A 25,131-nucleotide genomic window follows, 5' to 3' on the forward strand; every position below is an offset into this window, starting at 1 on the left:
AGGTCTGCATGCGATTAAGAAAATTGTAAAAACAACACCAGTTAAATACCAGATCATTTTATTGATATCGATGGAAAAGAATTGCAAGGCTCCTTAAATGTTTCTTGCTTATTGTAGATCTGAAAATTTCTAGATTGATAGCCATGGTGTTATTTTTATCTCGATAGCATCCAAATAACGACTATGAAGGGAAAGCATTGGTAATGTCTTCCATTCTCCTCACAACTACTGATTCTTGCTCCAGTAATAGCATTAAAGTTGCCATGCTAACAGCCCATTCATAAAAAAGCTCCATTCGTTCTCAAACTTCAGAAACTAGCAAGGTACAATGTTGCGTTTACACTGAACCTGATGGTTCTGATTCATTCGGGTCTGCGACTGTAGAATTTTTGAATCGCTTTGAAGCGGACCGATTTAGACCAGGTTCTTTTAAGGTCTAGTTTTAGCGCTAAGATTGATTCAAAACTAGTAACGATAGGTCTAGTAACGACCGTTACTCTCTTGAAATCGCTTTTGAAACAGACCAATTTAGATCTGGTACAGTACAGTTCGGTCTTTATAATAAAGATGGAATCCAAATTAATGCACACCCGTGCTGCGTTTATGCAGGGCCGGGCGAACGAGATTCATTCGGGTCTTCTAACCGAACTTTTCTTGAACATTTTTTAAGCAAACCAGTTTGAAATTTGGCCCCACGCTAGACCAATGGTAAAGCTTTCAAAAAAACTTCAACAGATCCAGGATTGATCCTGTCTCATCTCGACCGGTTTTAGTATGGCCTGTAACATTCCAAATTTGATAGGTAATAAAATATAGCAAAATTAGTTGTTTCTAATGAGTATAAAAACACATTAAAAAACTTTTTTTCAGCTCTGGCTAGGAAGTAACGATTGTCAAAATGTCATCGAAGATGAATAAATTTAGCTTCGAAATTCATACAAGGCTTAGTTCCTATTGTTCTTGAGTAACGTTTGTATTATCGAAAATATATCAGCATACGAATCATAAAATACGCGAATCGTAAAATTGACCAATTTTAACTAACTAAGTAACTGCAAAAAGTTTTAATTTGTGATTGAAAGCGCATTAGCAAAGTTCATATTTTGCGAAGTTCACGGCCGGCATTGATCTTGATATTTGAACAGTGTTAATGTGTTTAAATCAAGCGAAAATGACGACAAAAACAGAGAGCCTTGCGTGAAAGCAAGTTACAGTGAAGCCTAATGCATCAGAAACACCTGCTATAGGAGATGATTAACACCAAAGTGCTCAATTTGGACTCGATTACAAGCTGGTGGTGATTGCACAATACTGCATCATCCGTCGAATTTCTCATGTGAACTAGTTGTTTTTGCTCTAGCCGTATCCCTGCTCTTATAGCCTTCCTTATTCTTTGTCTCCCTTCATACTAGTTATCAAATAATGTCAAAAGCTTTGAATAATTATACAATTAGACTTTTATTTATAATGTTTCAACTCTCTTTACTTAATGTTTTTTATTCTCTCGCAATAAAAGTAACATGAGATATTCACTCATTTATCCATATTCTGGGACAAATGTCCTTTTATTCTAGAAGAGCGACAATAAAAAGATAGGAAAAGTCAGCAAAATAGGGAAGAACACAACATGCTCTGTGTAATGAAAGGCCAACAAATAAATGAAACGAAAAGGTAGAAAGATTCAAGATAGAAAAGATAGAAACTTTTTAAAACGGCAAAGAAGAAGAAAAACAAATTGACAAAAACAGCAAAAATATAAAAAAGGAAAAAAACGAAAGGAAAATGCAGAGAAAAAGAACAGTCAGCAAAAAGTTATGAATAGGAAGAAAAACCAACACTTAGAACAGCAAAAAGAATTATCAATGAACAGTTTTAAGACAAACACAGAAAGAAGCTGATATTATGAATGAGGGTTAGCGACAATAGGGGATGAAATAGAATAAGTTTTTGATAGCAAGACATTGCATATATTTGTGTATGTTATTGTTGAAATATGTCACGAAAAAGAACGCGAAGTGACTGAACATGAACTTTAAGATCAAATTTGCTCATGAATTATAAGAATAAGATGTGTTTCAACATTAGGGACACATCGTGGAGCAAACAGTTTTGTTTTTATAGCGAACGTTAGTGGACAACACGTTATCAGGGGCCTTCAAGCTAAGATTAAAGAATCCCCTTTATCTGGATCCAGTAGATCCGACAAGTGATCTTCCTTCTATTTGGTTGCGTAATGCCTTGAACAATTCACAGGAAATTTGAGGTTTCAGTAAAATTCATAATCATGATAAAGAAATACATTATTCGAATTACCTCTATCCAAATGCAGCTACAGTTCTTCAATTCCAACCAAATCAACGGTGCAGATATCACTTATCAGGCGTACTTGCTAGGAGTGCGATTGGAACTGTCCCAAGGTTGCTTAAAGTCAACAACGAAGCGTGCTGTTCTGTGGTAGCTTACAGCAATTTCGATAAACAAGATTGATTAACTCGAATGACAAACGCCAATCCTCAGAAAACCTTGAACTGGAGATAGATCTGTTGTGCTTGCTGTAAATATGCATAGAACCCTTAGCGCGTTAAAAACACATGCTCCAACGTGTTCTGTTGACATTTATGAGTGAAATTCATGACTATGCTTATCATATAAAAACGCTTTTGTGGCATGTTTCCTTCCTCATGATCTTCACACTTTGTAGGGCGGATGGAAAGGAACCACACGTCTCCCTAAAAGATAGGCAAACTCTTATTGATGTGCTTACAAATTATTCATGCATTATCGTATCTAGAAAATATCTCTTTACAAAGAACACAAGAAGAAAATTTTACTTTACATAATTCTAGTTCTGTAGCTTTTAATAATAAAATTTAAAGCGTGTATACCCCCACTAAAGCCTAGCGCACACAGAGCCGATTCTTATCCCAAAAGACGAAGATTTTTATCTTTTACGATTAACTTTGAAATCAAGGAGTTCATTTGCGACCAAAGACAACAATCGAGCAGTGTACGGAGTCGAAAGACAGGTTTTCCATTCTTAAACCAATCAAACGTACATTTTTGGATCATGTGACTTACCTTGAACTCTCTCCCGCCAGAAAGGATAGAACATTGTTCACTGGAAAATGATAACAACAAAAGGTGGAATCCCAAAACAGTCGTGTTGTTTGTAGGGGGCGAAAATCTTCGTCTTCTGCGACAAAAAATCAGTTGAATGTGCACAGCATTTGAAGGCAAGGGCGCACTGCATTTGAGGCGAAGGCATCTATATCTAGACATAAGTGCAGTGGGGTAATTGGTGAAAGGTTGTCTAAACATTAATCAATCAATAGATAGGAGGCAATACGAGACTTCAACCTGGTTCTCATACATTGCAGACCATTGGTGATGGTTGTTTTAGAGATTTAGGTCAGGACATTTGAAGAAGACATCATTGGGGTATTTAAACATTTCATAACATCAACAGGAACATAATAAACTATTTACAATAAACATGATCCAACGTGAACAACTTTTTCATTACAACGTGGCGTGAACAACTGACTTCGAGCAACTTCGCAACTTAATGCAACTTCGAGGTCTAGGAACGAGTGAAGGATTAACCGCGTGCTGCTCCTTCACAACAATGGTCACAAATCAATATCTTGCAATGCTGATGATATAAGAGCAGCAGCTTTCTCGCATCGTTGACCATCAGCAACCATCGCCTACGAGTCAAGAAGTTCTAGCAATCATCATCAATCACAGGAAATGTTATGAGAACACCGAGACCAAAAGCATTAGAGTGCCAAAGTGATGACGTCATAAATATTAATGTTTTTACCTACAACGCATAACCGTAAAGGACACGATCAAATACTTCTACATGTGCAAAATCAGTTAGATTTGATACAGATTTGTTAACTGTTAACTCATGTGAATTGTCAGTAAAGTTAAAAAATAATGGCTAAAAAAATGTAATTGAATATTTTAAACAAATGTCTTGAAGTGTGTCCGACAGTACAGCTATCTTTCAATACCAAAGATGAACAGGAAAATAGCAATAAAACGACGAGAATCCAATGAAATGAGATTTTCAAAATAAATTAAATTCAACGATATATGATTTTATTCACCTATGCATTCGATACACCGATGCGTCAGGATAATGTATGAGATCATACATAATCTCTGTCGTTTTTCTTTCCCGAGATACTGTGCTGTAACGTTTGCAAGAATCTTTTTCATCTGTTTTAATAAATTTCCGCAAATCTTCCACCTAACTTTAAGGACGCAAGAAATGATGATTAAATGAAATTTAATCAGAGTGAATTTCACAAGGGGCTTTTGAGCGTTAACTAAATCGCTTGAGATTAGTGTTATTGCTTATTCGTTATGTTTTCTTGTGCCACGCTTCCTCGCGTTTTTCCTTGTACCTGCTCTGCTAGTTTAGGGGCAATGCGGGGGGTTTTTCGGCCTGAGAAGTTGATTTGTTAAACTAGGGTTAGATTTGTGTTTCGTAGCGTTTTTATTCTCTTGGTTAATCTAGGGGTATTTGAGGGTTTTTTGGCATAGCGTGAGTTTCATCTTGCTTGGTGAAGCCACAATACAACTAGGCTGTTTAATGTGTTTTTTCCCAAAATACCTTTTTAGTATAGCTTTGCGTGTTGAGTTTTTTTATGGCATCGTTAAAAGCTCTCATGCCTTTAGGCATCTTTTATGCTTTTTAGCGTTTTCTGGTGCTATTAGGTAGGACTGGTACATCGGCTATTAGTGGGGAAAAGAGGCTTTTCCAGTTCATTCCCTCCCAATTATCAATCATATTTGGGAGTTATTGTGTAACTTCCCTTAGTAACCCCTATATGGTAGGTTGAGCGATTTGCGCCGATACACCAACAGTCCAACTCGCTCCCGATGTGGGAACGTAGCCTCATGACTGACCTTCTGATGTCTATGGCAGTTTTTCTGAGGGAGCTTTATGCCCTTTATATTGCATTGGTATTTCATTCCCGAGTTAGTAAATTAATGTAAGAAAAATTTAATTAAAATTTTCCAGTTACCAGCCTTCCTGTGATTGGGATGCCTCGAGAAATTAGTAAAAGCAAAATTGTCAAGTTTTAACCATGACTGACATGCTCAATCTAACAGTCAGACTTTGAATTTTGCGCCCCTTAAATATCCACAAACAGAGCCCGCTAAAAAAACTAGGCCACTCTCTTTCTTATGTCTGGAAAACCTTTTTTCCAACAAGGTTTCTCCACGCTAAATTTACAAATTGCGTACGTACATGACGTTTCGTTGCATAAAGCCAGAGTCAAGTCACAAAATATATTTTGCCAAAGTGTTACCCCTCCCCCAATTTTTATAATAAATTAGTTCCTTCCGAGAAGTGAGACGTGCCTCGAAGATTACCAGAAAGAAAACAATCAAAACTTTTTTCTTTTTCATCTCCTCTACGTAGCATAGACACAATAAAAATGAATTTGAATGAAGATGACCATTAAACGACTTTGTGAAACAACCTTCATGTACGTTCATTTGAATGCTGAAAACCAAAGCATGGCAGTAGACAGATTATAGAGAGAAAAGTAGAATTTTTGAAAATTGCAAGGCAAATGAAAGGCATCGGCATCTTTGCATGGTTTATCGCTCTACGAGAAGCTTGGTTTGTCGGTTTGCCTTGCAATAAGATGCAAATCTGGATGAAGCGCTATCGTGAGAGCAGGACATTTGACGCAACAGCAATCAGAAGAGATACTTTTTTAGTTGCAAGCAAAACTCTGCTTACAGATCGAAGCTCAAACGAATGAAGGAGAAAATGCATTAACTGTTGCGATAAGAATGTTCAGCACAGTCTGAGAACTGTCTTATGTTTGAGTTTATCGCTGATTGAGAACGATAAAAGCTGTTGAAGGAAAGAAACAGGTTTTTTTTGTATTAGATTTAGTACACTGATAACAGTAAAAAGTCCGTTAAGTATCATTTATTCAGACCGCAAAGAAGAAAAATGAATGTTATGGGACGAGTATTGTTTCCAGCTTTAAACCATTGTGGAGGCTACGTAGTCCGCGCAGTGGATCCTGGGAATGCTAAGAACTGTAAAATAGGTGAAGTTTACATAAACACAGGACCCTGTGCTGAAGATCATGTCCTTCATGGTTGATCAGGCCGTTGTAGCACTTCTTGAGATGCAAGCCTTGTCAACACACAACATAGAAGAAAATAGACAACAATTTGCTGCGTGGGATTTTACCGTCAATCTACAATTAAGTGCCCCCTTAGAACGAGCGCCTGTATCCTTAAACGCCTTTTCCATCAAGCACTTGTACCCTCAAATGTGCATCAGTTCTTTGTTTCTGAAGAGGATGGTTATGACGAAGAAGTGGATATTTATAATGATACCGAGAAGAGAAATAATGATAATTTTTTAATATAGAGTACATCGAACAGAATTTGAACCAAACCAGTAATACTTTTGGTCCATGCGATATTGTAAAATCTAATCGATAACCCCCTTCGAATAAGCAACCCTACATAAAACGTTGAAAATTTACCCCTGGTGCTCGTTGTAAGGAGACTGCAGTATGACTTTTCAGGCAAAGACTAAGTCAACAATCAAAATCTAGCGACCTGGAATGTAGCAACGTTGACTGAAAGTGTACTGAGATCATATGACAAATGAAATGAGCGAGAGAGCAGTATGGTGCTGGGAGTAGGCATCAAAACGTTTTCATTTGGCAGATTGAACATATGATCGTTATATCACCATATGATCAAAAAATTGGAAGAAAATCAAGATGAGCTGATTGGAAGCTTCAGGAAAGCATTTACAAAGAATCTTATTCAATTCAGTTAAGCAACCTTTACAAGTATCAAAGATGCAATGTTCAGTAGAAAAGATACAACCAAAAAATATTGGCCATTAAAGTCTAGATGCTCATTCTTAAAAAGAAGAAACGGAAGATAAATATTGAAATTAAGTAGGAAGTTTTAGGTGGCAAGAGAACGGAAAGATTGCAAACAAGGAATGTAAGAGACGACGAAGGAAATTCCTAAACAAGTGCTGAAGAAACAAAAGAGGATACCGAGAATATTTTGAAAACTAGGATCATATGGAAGAATAGGGGAAAATTCAACTTATTGCAATAACAGTTGCACGAAATGGCAGGCCTAGACGAGCTGCAAATGGCCAAGGAAGGAGACGATCGAAAAAGGCAATAGGAATTATCACAGCATCAGGGAAAAATTGATGAAAATTCCAGTTATAAGTATTTGAAAACATCTAGTAGGAAGAATATTATTGTCCCTATTTCCTTTTTACCCTATTAACTTGTAAAAATAGACATTTTTGCATATGAAAACAACAACAAAAACTTACCGAACATGGATAACAAAACAAACTAAAAAGTAGTGGCTCTATGTGAAAGGATTGGTTAAGAAAAAAAGAAAAAATCAAAGGGATGCCGTTCGTAAGAGATATAAGTTTAAGTTAAGTTGATGCTATTTAATCATAAGATAGTTGCAAGCGGTGGCTTTAATACCAGTTGCATTGTGTCTCCTTAAACTTCGAGAAGGTCTGGTGCATAACGAGCAAGACATAAAAAAGATTTTAAGGTCATGTAGACAAGGAATCAGCTTTTATCTATAATCATTGACTACAACTCATGTTTCTTCAATCTTGATTTATTCAAACCATAAACGTCACATCCTGTAAACCAATAAATTGGCGCCAATTAATGAAATATTGTAGTCACTGTTGTTGCTTTGATACGCTTTCCGCCCGCTCAAACACCCTCGGGCGCAGAGGCGGCAGTAGCGGCTTCCTTGGCTTGATGAGCTTTCAGCACTTGTACGGCTTCCTCAACCTTGGTGTGCAACGACTCGCGTGATTCCAACATATGCAGCAACTCAGTATTGTCAATTTCCAGTAACATACCAGTGATCTTTCCAGCAAGATGGTGTTCAAATTCTTGCACCATAGGGAACAGTCGTTCACCAATCATTTGCTTTTGCTCTTGGGGTGTTGCATTGGCAAGAGATGATGCAGTCAATGGATCCTTCAAAATTTAAAATTATATTCTTTACCAAATTTCTATTCAAGATAACTGAAAAAATCTACATAAGTTCTAGTTCACACATATACTTTTTCACTGGTGCACACTGGAAAATTGTCACATTTCATCTACTTGATCTTGAAAAAAATGCCCAAACTTCACAATGAGTGAAACGAAAAATATTTCATTTTGTTCTAAGGTCATCATGTGTGTCATGGAGGCATGAGTTTTATGGAAGCGGACGGATACACTACTGGCAATCACAAGCGAGAAAGACTAGTTTGTAATGCGAAATTTGATGCTTTAGTGAAAAATACAGCGATGACATTTAAGCAAGAGATGACCAAAAAATTATTGGAATTAAATGAAAAGGAAAAATTTGGGAGGATAATATATTTCGCTTCATTTTTGTCACATAAAAAACCCTGCAACATTAATGTTTAACCTTAAAATTGTTTGTCTCTGTTGTGCTAGCAATCTCTTTAACTTCCGCAATGTGTGAGTCCTTGTCAGAGAGAGAAGTTTTTAGCGGATAATTTTTTTAAGTATTTTTGGACGCAATGGACAGACATTTATGGTGATAAACATTGACATTTCTACTGCTTGACAAACTTTTGTTTGCAATGAAATGAATTGACAAAGTCAGTCATTAGAACATGATGGTTACCATGTTTCATTTGGCAACACCATTGCCTAGGGATACCACGTCAAAACTCAAAACTTTGGCATTACACCTGCTTTCAGGTTTATGATGAAACAAAAACAGAAAGCAAAAAGTGCCTCCAGAAGCTTAAACTCTATACAGAATTAGAAAATGATAGCAAAATCCTAAACGGTCCAATTTCTTTCCTGGATAATTCATTAAACCTTTCCTTACACAAACGCAAATCTTTGTCATTGTAAAACTATGCCTCAAAGTTTCGCTACACCAACGTATATTGAAGTGACAGCGGCTTACCTGCACTGACATTCCTGGGTCTGCTTGTGGGACGGCTGGCTGGCTCATAACATTGCCCTGTGCTGGCTGATTACGAACAGTGGCAGTGATCTTATATGCTGGAGGTCTTGGTTGTGCCACAGATGGTCTAGGCTGGGGCATAGCACCTCGTCCAGCCAAAGCCTGTGGGTTGACTCCTCTAGCCCCCATCGACTGACGTGGTCTCGGCTGCCTCTGAACGTTAGTCTGGATGTATGACACATTTGATCGTATTTGATTTTGATTTGGGGCTGCCCATCTCGGTCTGCCTTGCATTGGAACTTGCGCTTGTTGCAAAGCAATGGCCCTCTGAGTTTGAAAAATGGAAATTTAGAGTCACCAGTTTAAAAAAATCGCTCGCTTCGAAATTAAATACTTGTATCTTTTCCAAAACGACTCACAATCAAATATATGTATATAAATGCTCAAATCTTAAGAGAAATTTTTTCAAAGGGAACAGGACAAACTAAAAACACTTATTTAACAGACAGCTAAACAAAATGTATGCTGTCTTGAGCAGCTCCATCTTTGTGCACATTGACTGTAAAGCGTTTGAGAAATATCAAACCTGAGGAAAAGGTGACATGTAGATTCCTCCTGTTTGTGGGTACATTTGGGACTGCAATGCACCACCAGCGTGGCCATAACTAGACACACGGTGCATGTACTGAGTGGCAAGTTGAGCCCGTCTCTCCTCTTTTCTTTGAGCCAATGCCACATAAAGGGGCTTGGAAACAAGAATCCTCCCATTCATATCAGTAACAGCTTTAGTGGCCTCTTCAGGCGACGAGAAGCAGACAAAGCCAAATCCTAAAAAAACACATGCATGAACAAGAATGCAGACTAAATGCAATATCAACATTTCTCAGAACAAAAAAATACAGATTGATACAAGCAATGCAAAGCTGAATTGTCATTTCACTCGCAATCACTGCCCACTTTCAAATTAGGAGATTTCACTTGGCAAACAAAAAACAACCTTTTCTTATTTCTACTGAATGGATAAGGACCTCTACTTTGGAAATGTTTGTTACCACTTTAATCTCCCTAGGAACTTTTGTACTAAAAGCGACAAAAACTTAAAGAATTGTAAATTATTAGAACATCTTTTTACCTTTCAAAGTCATAACAACAATAACTTATAAAAAAATGGGTACATCTAAGGACTTATATAAGAAAATATCATATGGCTACACAAGGCCCACTAATTAAATGATGCCAGTAGCACACCAGAAATAAAATGATATTTATATGGTGTCTTTGTTTCTGGTCAATCAATTAACTTATTATTATTTCCCTTTGAGTCATAATTTCAGCTATCATCAAATGCTTTGCTTCACAATGAATGAAACAGAAGATCACTAGCATTAAATAAGTATATATATATATATATAAATAAATAAATATAAAAAAAGAAGATAGGCTAGAAATGAGACATGTTCTCTGTTACTCTGAGTTTCGTGCTTGCGCTGTATGATGAGTGTGCAAGCACGAAACTCAGAGTAACAGAGAACATGTCTCATTTCTAGCCTATCTTCTATTTTATTATATCTATTGCTCTGTGCTTTTGCAAATCGAGCACTGTCACGTCAGAATAGACAACGCAATCTGGAATATATAAATATAAAAAAAAATTTATAGCTTAGGCCAAATATATACATATATTTCTGTTACTCTTAACTACTTCCATTGGTTTGACAACTTGGAGGGAAACAGGAAGACTTCTTCAGAGCAGAGGCCTATTCCATCAAATCTAAACAGAATGTTCTAACAAGATCAAAACAGGATACCTTTGGAGTCATTCTTCTCATCTCTCATTACTTTGGCACTGGTGATAGTGCCGTAAGGGGTGAACTCTTTTCTCAGTCTCTCGTCATCAATTGTGTCCTCAAGGTTCTTGATAAACAAGTTCACACCTTGGTAACGATTGATTCTCTCTTGCTTTTGTATCTCAAACCTCATTTTCAATTCATTGCTTCGTTCAGCCTTTTTCTGTGCAGGACAAACTGTTATTTTCCTTCCTTTGATTTCTTTATTGTTCATTTCATTGACAGCCTAGAAGGAAAGACGGCACCCCCTTTTATACAAATATAGAACCACGAAATTGTCAAGGAGACATATATATTGAAACCACATAGATATTGTCTATGTTGCTCATTTAGAATTGTATCAAATACAATTTAACTCAAAATCAATAATATTCTGTTTGTAGCCTGATTCCAGGCTTACATAAATATTAAGGTATATAAAATTTAGAGTAGAAGAAAATCAAACTACATGTAACAAGCATATTTCATGAATAACTCACTCTTCGGGAGAATATAAGTTCTAATAAGGTAGGTATACTGTATATATAAATATATAAATATATATATATATAACTTTTAAATTTGAGAATTGCACAAAGCATATTAACAAAGAGGATATAACAGATGCATGAACTGCATTTAGCCAAAACTTACTCTTTCAGCAGATTCATGATCTTCATAAGCAGCAAAACCAAAGCCCCGACTCTTTCCAGTTTCATCAGTCATAACTATACAACTTGTGATAGCTCCAAACTGTGAAAAAATTTCTTTTAATTCTTCGTGATCAACCATCTCACCAAAGTTCTTGACGAAAACATTCTTAAATCTCTTAGGCATATCACCAAATTTTTCCATTCGCTCCTTTTTTGAGATGAAAGGGCCCACAAACCTAGAAAAAAATGTTTAGGTTCGCAACATTGTAGACTCTTACAATAAGTGCATTATCAATATATATATATATATCATCTCTACAAGAATAAGTTATAAAGTACTTGGCATTAAAATTACTGCCGTTTCATTGATGATAATTTTTTTGGAAAACATTCCCAAGGTAGTGTGTTTGACAAAATATTTACAGTAGAAACCCGCATAAAAGAACATATGTTTTTTCTGACAGCCTGAATAGGTTCTTAATTAATAGGCTGCTATTCTTAATTCTAGTCTGAAGGTTCTTAACAAGGTTCTTGTATATGTAAAGGCCTTGAACACATTAACAATGTTTTCCACAGCAAGAATTCCAACAGAAACACTTGAACCAGCTTTGTTTTTATGTTAAATTTCAAGCCAATAAAATGAATTTGTGTTGTTAGATTGTCTAATTAGAATGTAACATACCATAATCTAATTTACTCTTAGCTGGTTCAATTTGCCAGTGTGAATAGGGTGTAAAAATACAATTCTAAAAACCCTGTTTCTTATATACATATATATATTTGAGAACCTTTCCAAACTTCAGCCTCTTGGGGGTTCTTAAAATTGATTAAATTTCAGACTCAAGGTTCTTATAAAGACAGGTTCTTTAATGCGGGTTTCTACTGTATTTGACAAAAATGAGAGCCTTAAGTGATAGAGAGTATGCTCAATTAGCCATGAATATCAGCATAACTTACACTTTCTTGTCATTCAACATCATGCCATTAACTTTGTCAATGGCCTCCTCTGCTGCTTCCTTTGTCTCAAAGTGTACAAATCCATACCCTTTGGAGACACCATACTCATCATGTGCAACTTTGCAGGACAAGATATTCCCAAAAGCACTGAATGTATCATATAGCGCCTTGTTGTCAATGCTTTTGTCAAGGTTTTTGATATAGATGTTACCAACACCAGATTTGCGAAGGGAAGGGTCACGCTGTGACCACATAATTCGGCATGGCCTTCCCTTAATTGTATCAAAGTTCATGGTGTCAAGGGCCCTTTCAGCTAAAACATAATCAAAGATACTAATATTATATATATATATATATATATATTTATATACAGTCATTTAAGTTACGTGTAAATTAACTCTGTAGGGCAAATTTTGCACAAATAATGGTATATAATAAAAGCATTGCAAAAGATACCTGTAAACCTAGAGACAATCAAGACAACTACATTTACTATAAAGAGCAATAATAACTAGTCTTATATATATATCAAACAGGCAGCCTATTAGTATTGAAGCCTGCCTGATGAGTGCACAAGCACAAAACTCTGAGTAACAGCAAACATATTTAGTTTTAATTATTTATTTTTAGCCTAACTTCTACTATATCAATTCCTCTGTGCTACTGAACATCAAGTACTGTTAATTCAGCATTGACAATGCAATGGTAATAAATATATGTTCATATACATAACATTTTTTCATCCAGTGCAAAACAAATTGAAAAATTTTCAAAGAATGCATTTATCTATATATATATATACTTTGATGTTAATTAAACATTGATGATAAAGCATACCATCATTTGGTTGCTGAAAGTTTACATAGGCATAGCCCAGAGATCTTCTCGTTACCAAGTCACGACACACTCGTATGGAAAGCACAGGTCCAGCAGTGCTGAATTTCTCAAATAACATGGCTTCTGTCACATCTGGATTCAGATCACCAACATAAAGTGAAGCTGTTGGATAACTTGATGCACCACCTCCAGTATTCATTTTGGATATTCTTGCAAACAAATAATTTTACAGGAACTTGACTTTGCTATGTGATACTGAAAAGAAAGATCACAAACATAATTTAAAGTTAACATAAATTGCATGTTTAACTTGAGTCAAACTAACATCATATCCTAAAAGATTATTGTCTGATTTTTCTCATACAATTACAAAAAGGGCTAATGAGTAAAAGCACTGTCATTTATTCAAATTTGGTTAAAAGCTTACATGGTAAAGCTTGAAATCGTAACCAGCCTTCCAGCAATATAAACAGAGACCAAAAGCTGACAAAACCGCAAGGCACAAATAATGTTTTACCACTTCTGAATGTGCCTTAGCACAAATTATAAGTACAGAAAATTTATCAAGGTTTTCTTAACAATGAATGTCTGCTTTTACATAAGAAACTTTATGTATAGGGTAGTTTTTTATAAGACATCTCTTAGCATATTTGACTCAATATCTTTTAAAATCACATTTATAGGAACTATCTTCAACTAACATATATATAGCTAATATTGTTCAAAAGCAACTGATAACAAGATTAACCTTTTTCAATTATATATATAAAGATTAACATGTATATATATATACCATTTTATCATGCAAATATTTCAAAGAAAAATTATTCTGAAATCTGAAAGATGGAATTAACAGGGATTGAGGCCTCTAACACCACAGATTTGTGACAGGCAGAGCCTTAGATAATTTAGACACCAGAATATTTTTTTATGTTTGCAAGGGTTCTGGCACCCAGTTAGTGCATTCTTACTTTTGGGACATGGCACTGAGCAACACAAATATATCATTTCTGACTACATCAGTGCTCATCTCTGGGGGGAAGAGGACCTATTTTGCGTTTACAACTATATATAGTTCATTTTGAGTCTTAAGGGCATAGATCATCTTGGAACACTAACATCAGTTTTCAAAGGCAAATTCAGCCATCACCCTCTCTCTTAGGAACAATGTTGATATACGATAGAAAAAAGGGGTTATGGAGTGTGTTTTTTCTTGTGGCTAGTTTGATTTTTGGGGGAAGGGGAGGCTGAAGTAGTAGTATTCAGGAAAACAAATGAAAAATAGAAAAGCACAGGACAAAGTGTTGGATGTTCCAAGTAATTTTGGCAATGATTTTTGGATCTTGAGTTGATTGCCACTGGGGTAATCCTTTATTGATTTGGTCTAAGAGTCCCTTTTAAAACTTAAACACCTATATTTGAAAGCCTAAGAAATGCATACAATGACTAGATGCATTAACATCTATAGGAATATAGCCTTATTCGTGAAAAATGAAGAATCTGTGTAAATTGACAAGAATTGACAAACTAAAAACACTTATTTAACAGACAGCTAAACAAAATGTATGCTGTCTAAATTAACCTTTTTCAATTATATATATAAAGATTAACATGTATATATATATACCATTTTATCATGCAAATATTTCAAAGAAAAATTATTCTGAAATCTGAAAGATGGAATTAACAGGGATTGAGGCCTCTAACACCACAGATTTGTGACAGGCAGAGCCTTAGATAATTTAGACACCAGAATATTTTTTTATGTTTGCAAGGGTTCTGGCACCCAGTTAGTGCATTCTTACTTTTGGGACATGGCACTGAGCAACACAAATATATCATTTCTGACTACATCAGTGCTCATCTCTGGGGGGAAGAGGACCTATTTTGCGTTTACAACTATATATAGTTCATTTTGAGTCTTAAGGGCATAGATCATCTTGGAACACTAACATCAGTTTTCAAAGGCAAATTCAGCCATCACCCTCTCTCTTAGGAACAATGTTGATATACGATAGAAAAAAGGGGTTATGGAGTGTGTTTTTTCTTGTGGCTAGTTTGATTTTTGGGGGAAGGGGAGGCTGAAGTAGTAGTATTCAGGAAAACAAATGAAAAATAGAAAAGCACAGGACAAAGTGTTGGATGTTCCAAGTAATTTTGGCAATGATTTTTGGATCTTGAGTTGATTGCCACTGGGGTAATCCTTTATTGATTTGGTCTAAGAGTCCCTTTTAAAACTTAAACACCTATATTTGAAAGCCTAAGAAATGCATACAATGACTAGATGCATTAACATCTATAGGAATATAGCCTTATTCGTGAAAAATGAAGAATCTGTGTAAATTGACAAGAATTAGTTTAGCTTTCTTTCTTAAAATCCCTTAAAATTAGATACTACGAAGAAAATGTTAATTAGAGTCGTTGCACATGATGGCAGACACCAAAAGTTTAACTGTGATGGCTTCACACGCTTTTTTGTCGCCAATTTGAAAACTTTTCCTTACTGTTGCTTGATGTCAAGACAAATCATTCAACACAAGACAAAACATCCTTAACAAAGTGTCAGTTATTTTGTAACATAAAAAACCTAGACTCGAATATACAGTAGGAATATTTTAACACTTTCGTAACAAATTAGATGAATATGAATAAGCCGTTCCCTGTTCAGTTTCGTTCGTTCTGAAATTAAACCTGCGATTCTTCCTGTTACTTGGCGGCTACAAACGTGAAGAAACTAAAAAGCCAACAACACGAGCTTTGATCAAACAAGAAAAAATAAAGAGCAAAAACAAGTAGTTAAGCGCTTAATGTAAGTTTAGTGTTAAAAGATAGATACCTGTTCAAGCAGTATGTTAGGCCGTGAGCGCGTTGATGTGGTCCGGGGTTGTTCTGCTTTACTCCGAGTTTCCTTTTGTTTCAGTCGACTCCTTGTCGATAAGCGTATTTTTATAACGAGTTTTTAAATTTTAAACTTTTTTTGTACTTTTTATAGCTTTTTATTGAACAATTTGGAGTGAGCGTCAAAAAGACGACTGACACCAAATCCCACACTGTAGTTCAACGAACAAGTATGGCGAATGATGAAGAGAACGTGGGTAGCGTCTGCGCATGCGAAAGGCACCGACAGAGTGGATCCAACGAGGCCACAGAGGCCTGGTAACGAGTATAGGTGAAGCTCCCACGGGGAACACTTGCCCCATGCAAATAAAATACAAACCATTGTTTTTAACGATGCTTGTGTACCGTACGCATTATAGGCTTTCAAATCAATGGAAAAAATACCACGAAATTTCTGTTCTCTGTCGATTTCCACCGCATTGTCGCATTTGATAACATTCAGTTAGCTTGGGATTGGGATAAATATGGAAATTTTTGAATCAATTGAATGCGTATGGTATAAATCTAGCCCAACGAAACATCTTGATTTGAAAGTGGAAGGGGGGTAACTGCTGCCGACCTTTTGCCCACAAAGAGCAAGGGGTTTACAGTTTGATTTAATTGCAGAACACGAAAATACCTAGACAGAATTCGTAATTAAAATAATCTATACTAAGAGCGATATCATACGATGTTAGTTGCGACGGTCAACACTGAAGGGTAGATTATGAACTTTAGAACTTGAAAACATAATTACACATAACATGCACACTGTTTTTTGTCTGGTTCATAGATATTAAAACCTGGGGAAAGGGCACGTGCACATGTGCCAATAGCGCAGTGGATTCCAAACAGATTCAACTGTCAGAGTTCAGAAAATACCTCAACCTCCCCGCGGAAGATTCTTTTGCACTTTATACCTTCCTAAAAATTTTCCAGGGCAACAGTAAATTCTTCTCACTTTTATCACTCTTTTGAGGTTATACATGACATGGCCTTCTTCACAGCCGTAGAACCGTCATGTTTTCTGTACTCTGTCAACTGATTTTGCACATTAAGAGGTATTTCGTGGTGTTCTTTTAGGATATAGAGTCAGAATTCTTAAATTTAAAAATAGATGACGTCGCACTCCGCCACTCTATAGCGATAACATCAAGAAAGGAGTAGCTATTGCGTGCTACTTATTCGGGGTTTAGGCCCATCAGCCTAGCCCACCCATTTACTGACTTATCGAAATCAACTTTCCTAAGAAGAACCCAAGTACGTTGCATAATCGATTATTTGGCTACACGTCTGCGACCAGAAAACATTTACAATGGTCTTTTACATTTACAAACACTTCTAGGTCTCGCAAGCCGGTTGAAAGTTGTAAATTGAAGTACAGATGGGAGGTCATTGGCTATCTGTCTCTTATCTTATCAGCTACAATTAGCCTGCAATAACAGCTAAAATTACTCAGATTAGTAACTGTTTTAACTAGCAATTTCCTCTAAAAAAATTGCACTACTCGGAAACTCTCTGTTCAGAAAAAACAAGATACGAGCGAAGCACAAAAGCATACCTACTGTCTGTAATGGCAACAAATGTCTAGCATTACGAAAATCAATTTGTGGAATAGCAGAAACAGCATTATTGGAGTAACTGGAGAAAAATTATTATCAACTCAAAGTTAATCAGAGTTAAAATTTCGAGGGGCTTTTGTACTATTTATTATTCGCCCTGAATTTATATTGTTAGCTATTCGTTATGGCCACCTTCCTTACGTTTTGCATATTTCCATTCTACAAGAATATAACCAATGTTACTGAAATTTTGTCCTTCAGGGGCTTTTGTTTGTGAAAACTCTTCATACCCTTAGGCAACTTGTGTGCTATTTGACCTTTCCGTTGTGGTAAATCTTAAAAGTTAGGTAATCGCTTAAAACGATATATTTCGTCAGGGACAGTATTAGACTTAACGCACGCTGTCGTCAACCGTGGTTTCTTTGTTTTGCAACCAACGCTACAAATTGCTTGTCTGACGCAATATCGATTGCTTTGTTTTGATTTGTACTTAGATCTATTTTAGCTTTAGAAAATTACGTAATGTTTGGTTTTGTTTTGACCTGGTTTCCATGACCAGGGCTATTTAGAAAATTGTATAAATTGAGCGCAACTATCAGTGAAAGTTAGAGAGGGTTTGAGGTTGCCTCACGTAAGAATGTCATTCTGTGAGCATAATAATCATCATAACCAACGAAAGTGAGTTTTCTTTAGTGTCACTGGGAATTTGATTCAGGTAACAGGGCCTTAACTACGACCTTACGAGATTCCCCACACTAAAAGTGGCGACCCTGCCAGGACCACATCAAAGACAAGGAGATCAAGGGCAAAATGGCAGCTGAGGAAAAATACAACCAAGAACTAACAACTGGTAAAATCGTGTTGGAAGACGTTCAAGAGGCTTTGGAGTCAGGAGAAAAGGAGGAAATAGAGGTGGCCTATGAAAGAGTCTGCGAAATCACAAGAAAACTGGAAATCTCAAAAGACAAAATCACAGAGGAAATGCTTGCTGAGGAGAGGACAATCGATCAAGTACGGGAATGGAACAAAGAGCAGAAGGAAAAAATCAAAGAATTCCGAAACATGAGGAAAAGGCTAAAAGAAGAGCTGGATGGCTTTAGACGAAGAGAGACAGAACAGAAGAAAGAAGACGAGCTGAAGCACCAACGGCGACTTATAGAAGAAAAAGCATCAATTGACAGAAGACGGGAACAAGAAAAGGAAGAGGCAAAAATCCGTGAACAAGAACGAGAGGAGCGATGGTACAATAAAAAATTGGAAATGGAGATGGAACTGGCAAAGAAGCGAAAAGAGGAAGATGTACACGTCAAGCCGCAGCAGCAGTCGGTGAAACTTCAGAAGTACACGATCACTCCATTCAAGGGAGATTACAAGGACTGGCTCCGATTTTGGAATCAGTTTATGGTAGAAGTGGATGCATCATGCATTGCAGAAATCAGTAAGTTCAATTACTTGCTAGAATTGCTAGACGGGAAACCTAAAGAGGACATCCTGGGCCTACCCCACACTGCAGATGGCTACGAGGAAGCTAAAAGGATCCTGCAAAAGACCTATGGCAAGGACATCAAAATACACAAAGCTTTAATCAAGGAGCTTGAAGGGCTGGAATCAATTTCAAGCATTCACAACACTGCGAAGATCCACGATTTCTACAACAAATTGGCAAGGATTGTCCGCACTCTGGTGACCATGAAGAAGCTGGATAGCGCCCAAAGCTATGTCTACACGCTAGTTGATAAGCTTGGATCGGTGAAAGAATCTTTGATTCAGAAGGATGATGACTGGGAAAATTGGGACCTACAGGAACTTGTGGAAAATCTGGAGAAATACATCGACAGACATCCGTTACCAGTTAGTGAAATTGGTGGTACCAAGAAGAGGTCTAGCGACTACCAAGCAGAGTGGAAGCCACGAGACAAAATGATGTTAGCAAACACAATGGACAGAGCAAAGGGAAAACAAAACAGTTGTGTCTACTGCGACTACAACAATCACAGAAGTTCAGACTGTCAGAAGGTACTTGATTTGGCTCGAAGGCGAGAGATTGTGAAGAACAAAAGGCTCTGTTTTAATTGCACTGGCTATGGGCACACAGCTTCCAAGTGCAGATCCAGAGGGTGTAGAAAGTGCGATAGGCGACACCACACCTCCTTATGCGATGCGACGACGCTGAGTAGAGAAGAAAATGCGAACCAGCAATCTGAGATGGGCAAGAGAGCACTAGATGTCACAACTACCCTTCATGCGACAATTTTGGCCAAAGTAAATGGAATACCAGCACGTATTATGGTGGACAGTGGATCAAGCAGTTCGTATATCTGCACCAGCCTCATAACGCAGCTACGGTTGAAGCCAGTGGGTGTTGAGACAAAGAACATTGAGCAGATGTATGGCACCGTAAAAAGAAGAGTGCAAATATTCAAGGTCACGGTACAGTCCAATGTGGTTGATGGTTTCTGCTTGGACCTAAAGTGTATCAACGGAGAGAAGGATACTCTAACATACTTGCCCAACCCAAGAATCAAGGCATTGAAGGCAAAGTATAGCAGATTCAGAGGTTTGACTTTCGGTGATGAAAATATGGAAGAAGATAGGCTACCGATCCATATCATCTTGGGTGCTGCAGATTTTCAACGAATCAAGACTACAGAGCCTCCAGTGCTTGGACCAAATCCTGATGCCGACCCCGGGGCAGAATTCACTATGCTTGGATGGACCCTGACTGGAAGAACCGTGGACACTGAGGGAGGAACAGAGAAGATCTTCTTGATGCTATCCCCAAAGGAAGAATTTGAAAAAATGTGCTCAATAGAAGTTCTAGGGTTGGCAGACACAGACAGTGGACCGGGAGATGGTTTTCATGAAGCCTTCAAAGGAAGCCTACAACGACTAGGTGATGGCACTTATTCTACTAGACTGCCGTGGAAAGAAGATCATGTCCAGTTGCCAACAAACAAGACGCTTGCTGTGGCCAGGTTGCACAGTACAACAAGACGGTTGGAAAAGCTGGGGAAACTGGAAGAGTACCACGAGGTGATGGAAGCACAAGTCAAAGAAGGGATTTTGGAATCAATTCCAGAAGAACCAAGTGGTAAAATCATCCATTATGTGCCCCACCAACCAGTTATCAGGGAAGATGCTGAGTCTACTAAAATGCGAATTGTGTACGACTGCTCGGCAAGATCCAGCCCAGAGGACCCTTCACTTAACGACTGCTTGGAAAAGGGACCACCCTTGCAGCCATTGATACTGAATATATTGCTGAGAAACCGAATGCTACCTCTCTGCATCACTGGTGACATCAAGAAGGCATTCCTTCAAATAAAGTTGGACCCTGCTGACCGCGATTCACAACGTTTAGTTTGGTATAACAACCTAGAAGAACGCAAAATGATTGCTTACAGATTCACAAGGGTCATCTTCGGCTCAGCACCAAGCCCATATATCCTCGGAGCTACACTGGAAAACCACCTCAGCCAGTATACAAAAAGGTTCCCGGAAACAGTTGAGGCTTTGCTAAAGAATACCTACGTGGACGACGTACAGTTTGGAAGTCATAAAGAAGAAGATCTGCTCAAGTTCAAGGCAGAAGCAACGCAGATTTTACAGGAAGGTGGATTTGACCTACACAAATGGCACAGCAATGTTCCAGAAGCAGAAGTCCCAACACCAGAGAAGAATGTGTCTACGTCAGTAGAAGAAGATTCAACAACGTATGCAAAGACAGAAGTTGGTACAAAATCATGTGAGACGAAGATCTTGGGAATTCCATGGAACAAGAAAAACGACGAGTTAACAATTAGCCTGTCAAGATGTGCAGAGACGGGAAATGATGGTGTGTTAACAAAAAGGAAGATGCTGTCAGTGATTAATGGTGTGTTCGACCCGTTAGGACTTGCTTCAGCAGTCATTATAACCGCCAAGTTACTGTATAGTCAAGTTTGCAAGGAGAAGTTGGCATGGGATGAAGAAATAAAGAGTAAAGTAGCAGCTTTGTGGAAGAATTGGATCAAGAAACTGATCAAGCGGCCATCGCTGAGTGTCTCTAGAAGTGTCATTCAAGGAAAAGTAGCGTACATCACATTACATGGTTTTGCAGATGCGAGTAAAATGGCTGTGGCAGCATGTGTTTACGTGGTTGCATATTACAACGATCAAGAACCAAGCCAGCACCTGCTCACTGCAAAAGCAAGGGTTGCACCAGAGAAATCCATCCCACGACTAGAGCTTATAGCAGCTCATACGCTGAGCAAACTGGTCGCCTGTGTGAAGAAGGCACTGGAAGATTACCAAATCGAAGAGATTCATGGATGGGTTGATAGCACTACGGTACTGCACTGGCTGAAAGGAAAGGGCACTTGGCGCCAGTTTGTGCGCAATAGAGTCAAGGCCATCAACGACAGCGACATTGAGGAGTGGCACTATGTACCAACTGGTGAGAACCCAAGCGACTTGGGGAGCAGAGGAGTTGAGCCAACACAAATGGAATCATTTTGGTTTCATGGACCACAGTGGCTATCAAGCAAAGAAGATTGGCCGGTTCAACCAGAAATTGGGGAAAGTAAAGAAACAGAAGCTGAAAAGTTGCCAAAAAAGGAACGACTAATGCTTGCCAAAGAAGAAAAGGTTGTTACAAATGCTGTAAAAGATCTTCTAGAAAAGCATACACTTTGGAAAACATTGCGAATAACAGCACTGGTACTTCGATTTGTAACCAACTGTCGCAGACAGGAGAAGCAGACTGGGATGCTGACAGCAGAAGAGATAGAATCAGCAGAGATGTTTTGGATCAGGGAGGTGCAGCAAGCTAAGGAGATAAGGCCTGATGTCCCACTGAAAAAGGATCCACTAGGGATATGGAGATGCCATGGAAGAGTGCCTGACTACAATCCGATATTTCTGCCACGAAGTAACACTTATGTGGAACGACTAATTGAGCAATGCCATAGAAGAATGTTGCATGGGGGAGTATCTGTGACAATGAGTTGCATACGGGAAAGGTTTTGGGTACCTAAACTCCGCACATTGGTGAAAAAGGTCATTCACAACTGTGACAAGTGCAAGAGGTTTCGAGTGCAGGGATTGGCAGCACCTTCAAACTCACAGCTACCAAGTTTCAGGTCACAAATGACAGATCCATTTGCGTGCACTGGCGTTGACTTTGCAGGACCAATCACGTACCGAGTGAGCAAGAAGACAGTTGGGAAGGCTTACATTGCCTTGTTTACGTGCGCCACAACCAGAGCCGTGCATTTAAAATTATGCAGAGACCTGACGGCGGAAGAATTCCAGCGAGCAATGAAGGAATTCATCGCAAGAAGAGGCACACCAAAACTAATGGTTAGCGATAATGGCAAGACTTTCATTGCAACCAAGAAGTGGCTGAGCAGGCTCAAGAAGAATGAGGAGTTGATGAACTACTTAGCAACTGACAAAATCAAATGGAGGTTCAACCTCTCACGAGCCCCATGGTGGGGAGGATTTTTTGAGCGGCTGATTGGCACAATGAAAAGAAGTCTCGCAAAGGTTATTGGTAGAAGTATACTCAAATTTGCAGAGTTGGAAGAAGCACTTTTGGACATAGAATGCGTAATGAACAATCGCCCCCTGAGCTACCAAGGCGAAGAGTTCGAGACCCCAGTCATCACGCCAAACATACTGATCAGAGGGCAACCAGCACATATGCTACAAGAGGATCTGCACAAAATAGGGGACGAGGAAACGCTTCCCAAAAGGATGGTATTTCTGGCCAAAAGCAAGGAGCAGCTACGAAAGAGGTGGTTGGGAGAATACTTGTACGCGCTGGAGGAAAGAAAGCTCAAACAAAATGGAAGTCACGTTGAAATCCCGAATAATGGCAAAGTAGTGTTGTTGAAAGAAGACACAAAAAACAGAGCCCAGTGGAGAATTGGAAGAGTTGCTGGAAAAATTATCGGCAGGGATGGTGTCGTACGGGGATTAAAGATCAAGTTAGGCAACGGTTACATCGTTGAGCGACCGCTCCAACTTATTTGCGATTTAGAAGTTGGGGGAGAAAACTGTGCCGTTGATGTCCAGTTGAATCCGAAGGCTCAAGAGTTCAGACCAAGGGAGAGTTTACCAAGAAAGGCAAGAAATGATGCGAAAAATCAAATGGCTGCTGTCAAGATTCACGAAGACCAGGAAGACTTAGAAGATGGATATTAAAACTGTAGTCACATTTTAATAGGGGGAGGGTGTGGTAAATCTTAAAAGTTAGGTAATCGCTTAAAACGATATATTTCGTCAGGGACAGTATTAGACTTAACGCACGCTGTCGTCAACCGTGGTTTCTTTGTTTTGCAACCAACGCTACAAATTGCTTGTCTGACGCAATATCGATTGCTTTGTTTTGATTTGTACTTAGATCTATTTTAGCTTTAGAAAATTACGTAATGTTTGGTTTTGTTTTGACCTGGTTTCCATGACCAGGGCTATTTAGAAAATTGTATAAATTGAGCGCAACTATCAGTAAAAGTTAGAGAGGGTTTGAGGTTGCCTCACGTAAGAATGTCATTCTGTGAGCATAATAATCATCATAACCAACGAAAGTGAGTTTTCTTTAGTGTCACTGGGAATTTGATTCAGGTAACAGGGCCTTAACTACGACCTTACGAGATTCCCCACACCGTGTTTTTAGGTGAGACATTCGCATTTGCTTGGTGAGACAAGAGAGGAAAGAGTGCTTTCTTTGTCCATTCCCACCCCAATATTTGGGTTTTCTAATTTTGGGTTCTGTGTAACTCTTCTTAGTAACCTCTTTCTGTTCGTGGTAGGTTGAATGACATGCGCACATGCGCAGATCTTATGCTATCAGCAGAAGAATGCTCGCTGTTTTCGAACGCCAACGCCTGCGTCGAATCAACATCTCGTATCGAATAATCGCATTATCGCGTGTTTCAAATGAATTTAATCCAATTCGAATACGATCTCAAATCGTCTAATAATTTTTACAACAGTATACAACCCAACAGAAGAGGATGGACCTTGGATCCAAAGTTGCGTTGCTAAACTCTTTGACATTGTATACGACATTGTATACGGTTTGCATCAATTAATAATTAACAAAATATTTTCATACCATCTATGTTACTTTTCATTTAACTTGATCTAAAGCTAGTGATACACGGTTAAATTCTTTTGACAACCGGTCTCAGAATTATAACTGAAGGGGGTTAAAAGCACTTTCACCCAGCGTGTTACACGCAGCAACGAGCAACGACCTCTGCAACTTGCAAAGATAGACGCGGAGAAGCTGTTGGAGACAGGGGATAATTTTTTATACTACACATTGGAGCCAAACCAAAGATTCCAGCACAGTTACAAGGTACAATGGCCGCGATCAAGCCTGCAACCGTTGTTTTTATTAGAAGCTAGAAACTGCAATGTGCAACTAGAATGACGTGATAC

At 38.2% G+C, this 25,131-nt stretch overlaps 2 protein-coding genes across 2 annotated transcripts; one reads left to right on the top strand and one right to left on the bottom strand.

Annotated features, from left to right (window-relative positions):
• Positions 1-7,610: 7,610 nt before the first annotated feature.
• Positions 7,611-16,355, bottom strand: LOC135689707 (polyadenylate-binding protein 1). The gene is made up of 8 exons (XM_065207024.2): positions 16,101-16,355; positions 13,265-13,519; positions 12,428-12,740; positions 11,472-11,706; positions 10,800-11,064; positions 9,578-9,819; positions 8,992-9,318; positions 7,611-8,036 (listed from the first exon to the last, which is right to left on the bottom strand). Exons 2-8 carry the CDS (start codon positions 13,461-13,463, stop codon positions 7,764-7,766), a joined length of 1,854 nt encoding a protein of 617 aa, XP_065063096.1. The 5' UTR covers positions 13,464-13,519; positions 16,101-16,355; the 3' UTR covers positions 7,611-7,763.
• Positions 16,356-18,030: 1,675 nt separating this feature from the next.
• Positions 18,031-24,351, top strand: LOC135692873 (uncharacterized). Its single transcript, XM_089108529.1, has one exon. The coding sequence runs from the start codon at positions 18,514-18,516 to the stop codon at positions 23,887-23,889; it is 5,376 nt and encodes a 1,791-aa protein (XP_088964655.1). The 5' UTR covers positions 18,031-18,513; the 3' UTR covers positions 23,890-24,351.
• Positions 24,352-25,131: the final 780 nt, after the last annotated feature.

Source organism: Rhopilema esculentum, chromosome 5 (assembly GCF_057945365.1).
Source record: "Rhopilema esculentum isolate cy_ngs chromosome 5, ASM5794536v1, whole genome shotgun sequence".
In the NCBI taxonomy this organism is placed as follows: domain Eukaryota; kingdom Metazoa; phylum Cnidaria; class Scyphozoa; order Rhizostomeae; family Rhizostomatidae; genus Rhopilema; species Rhopilema esculentum.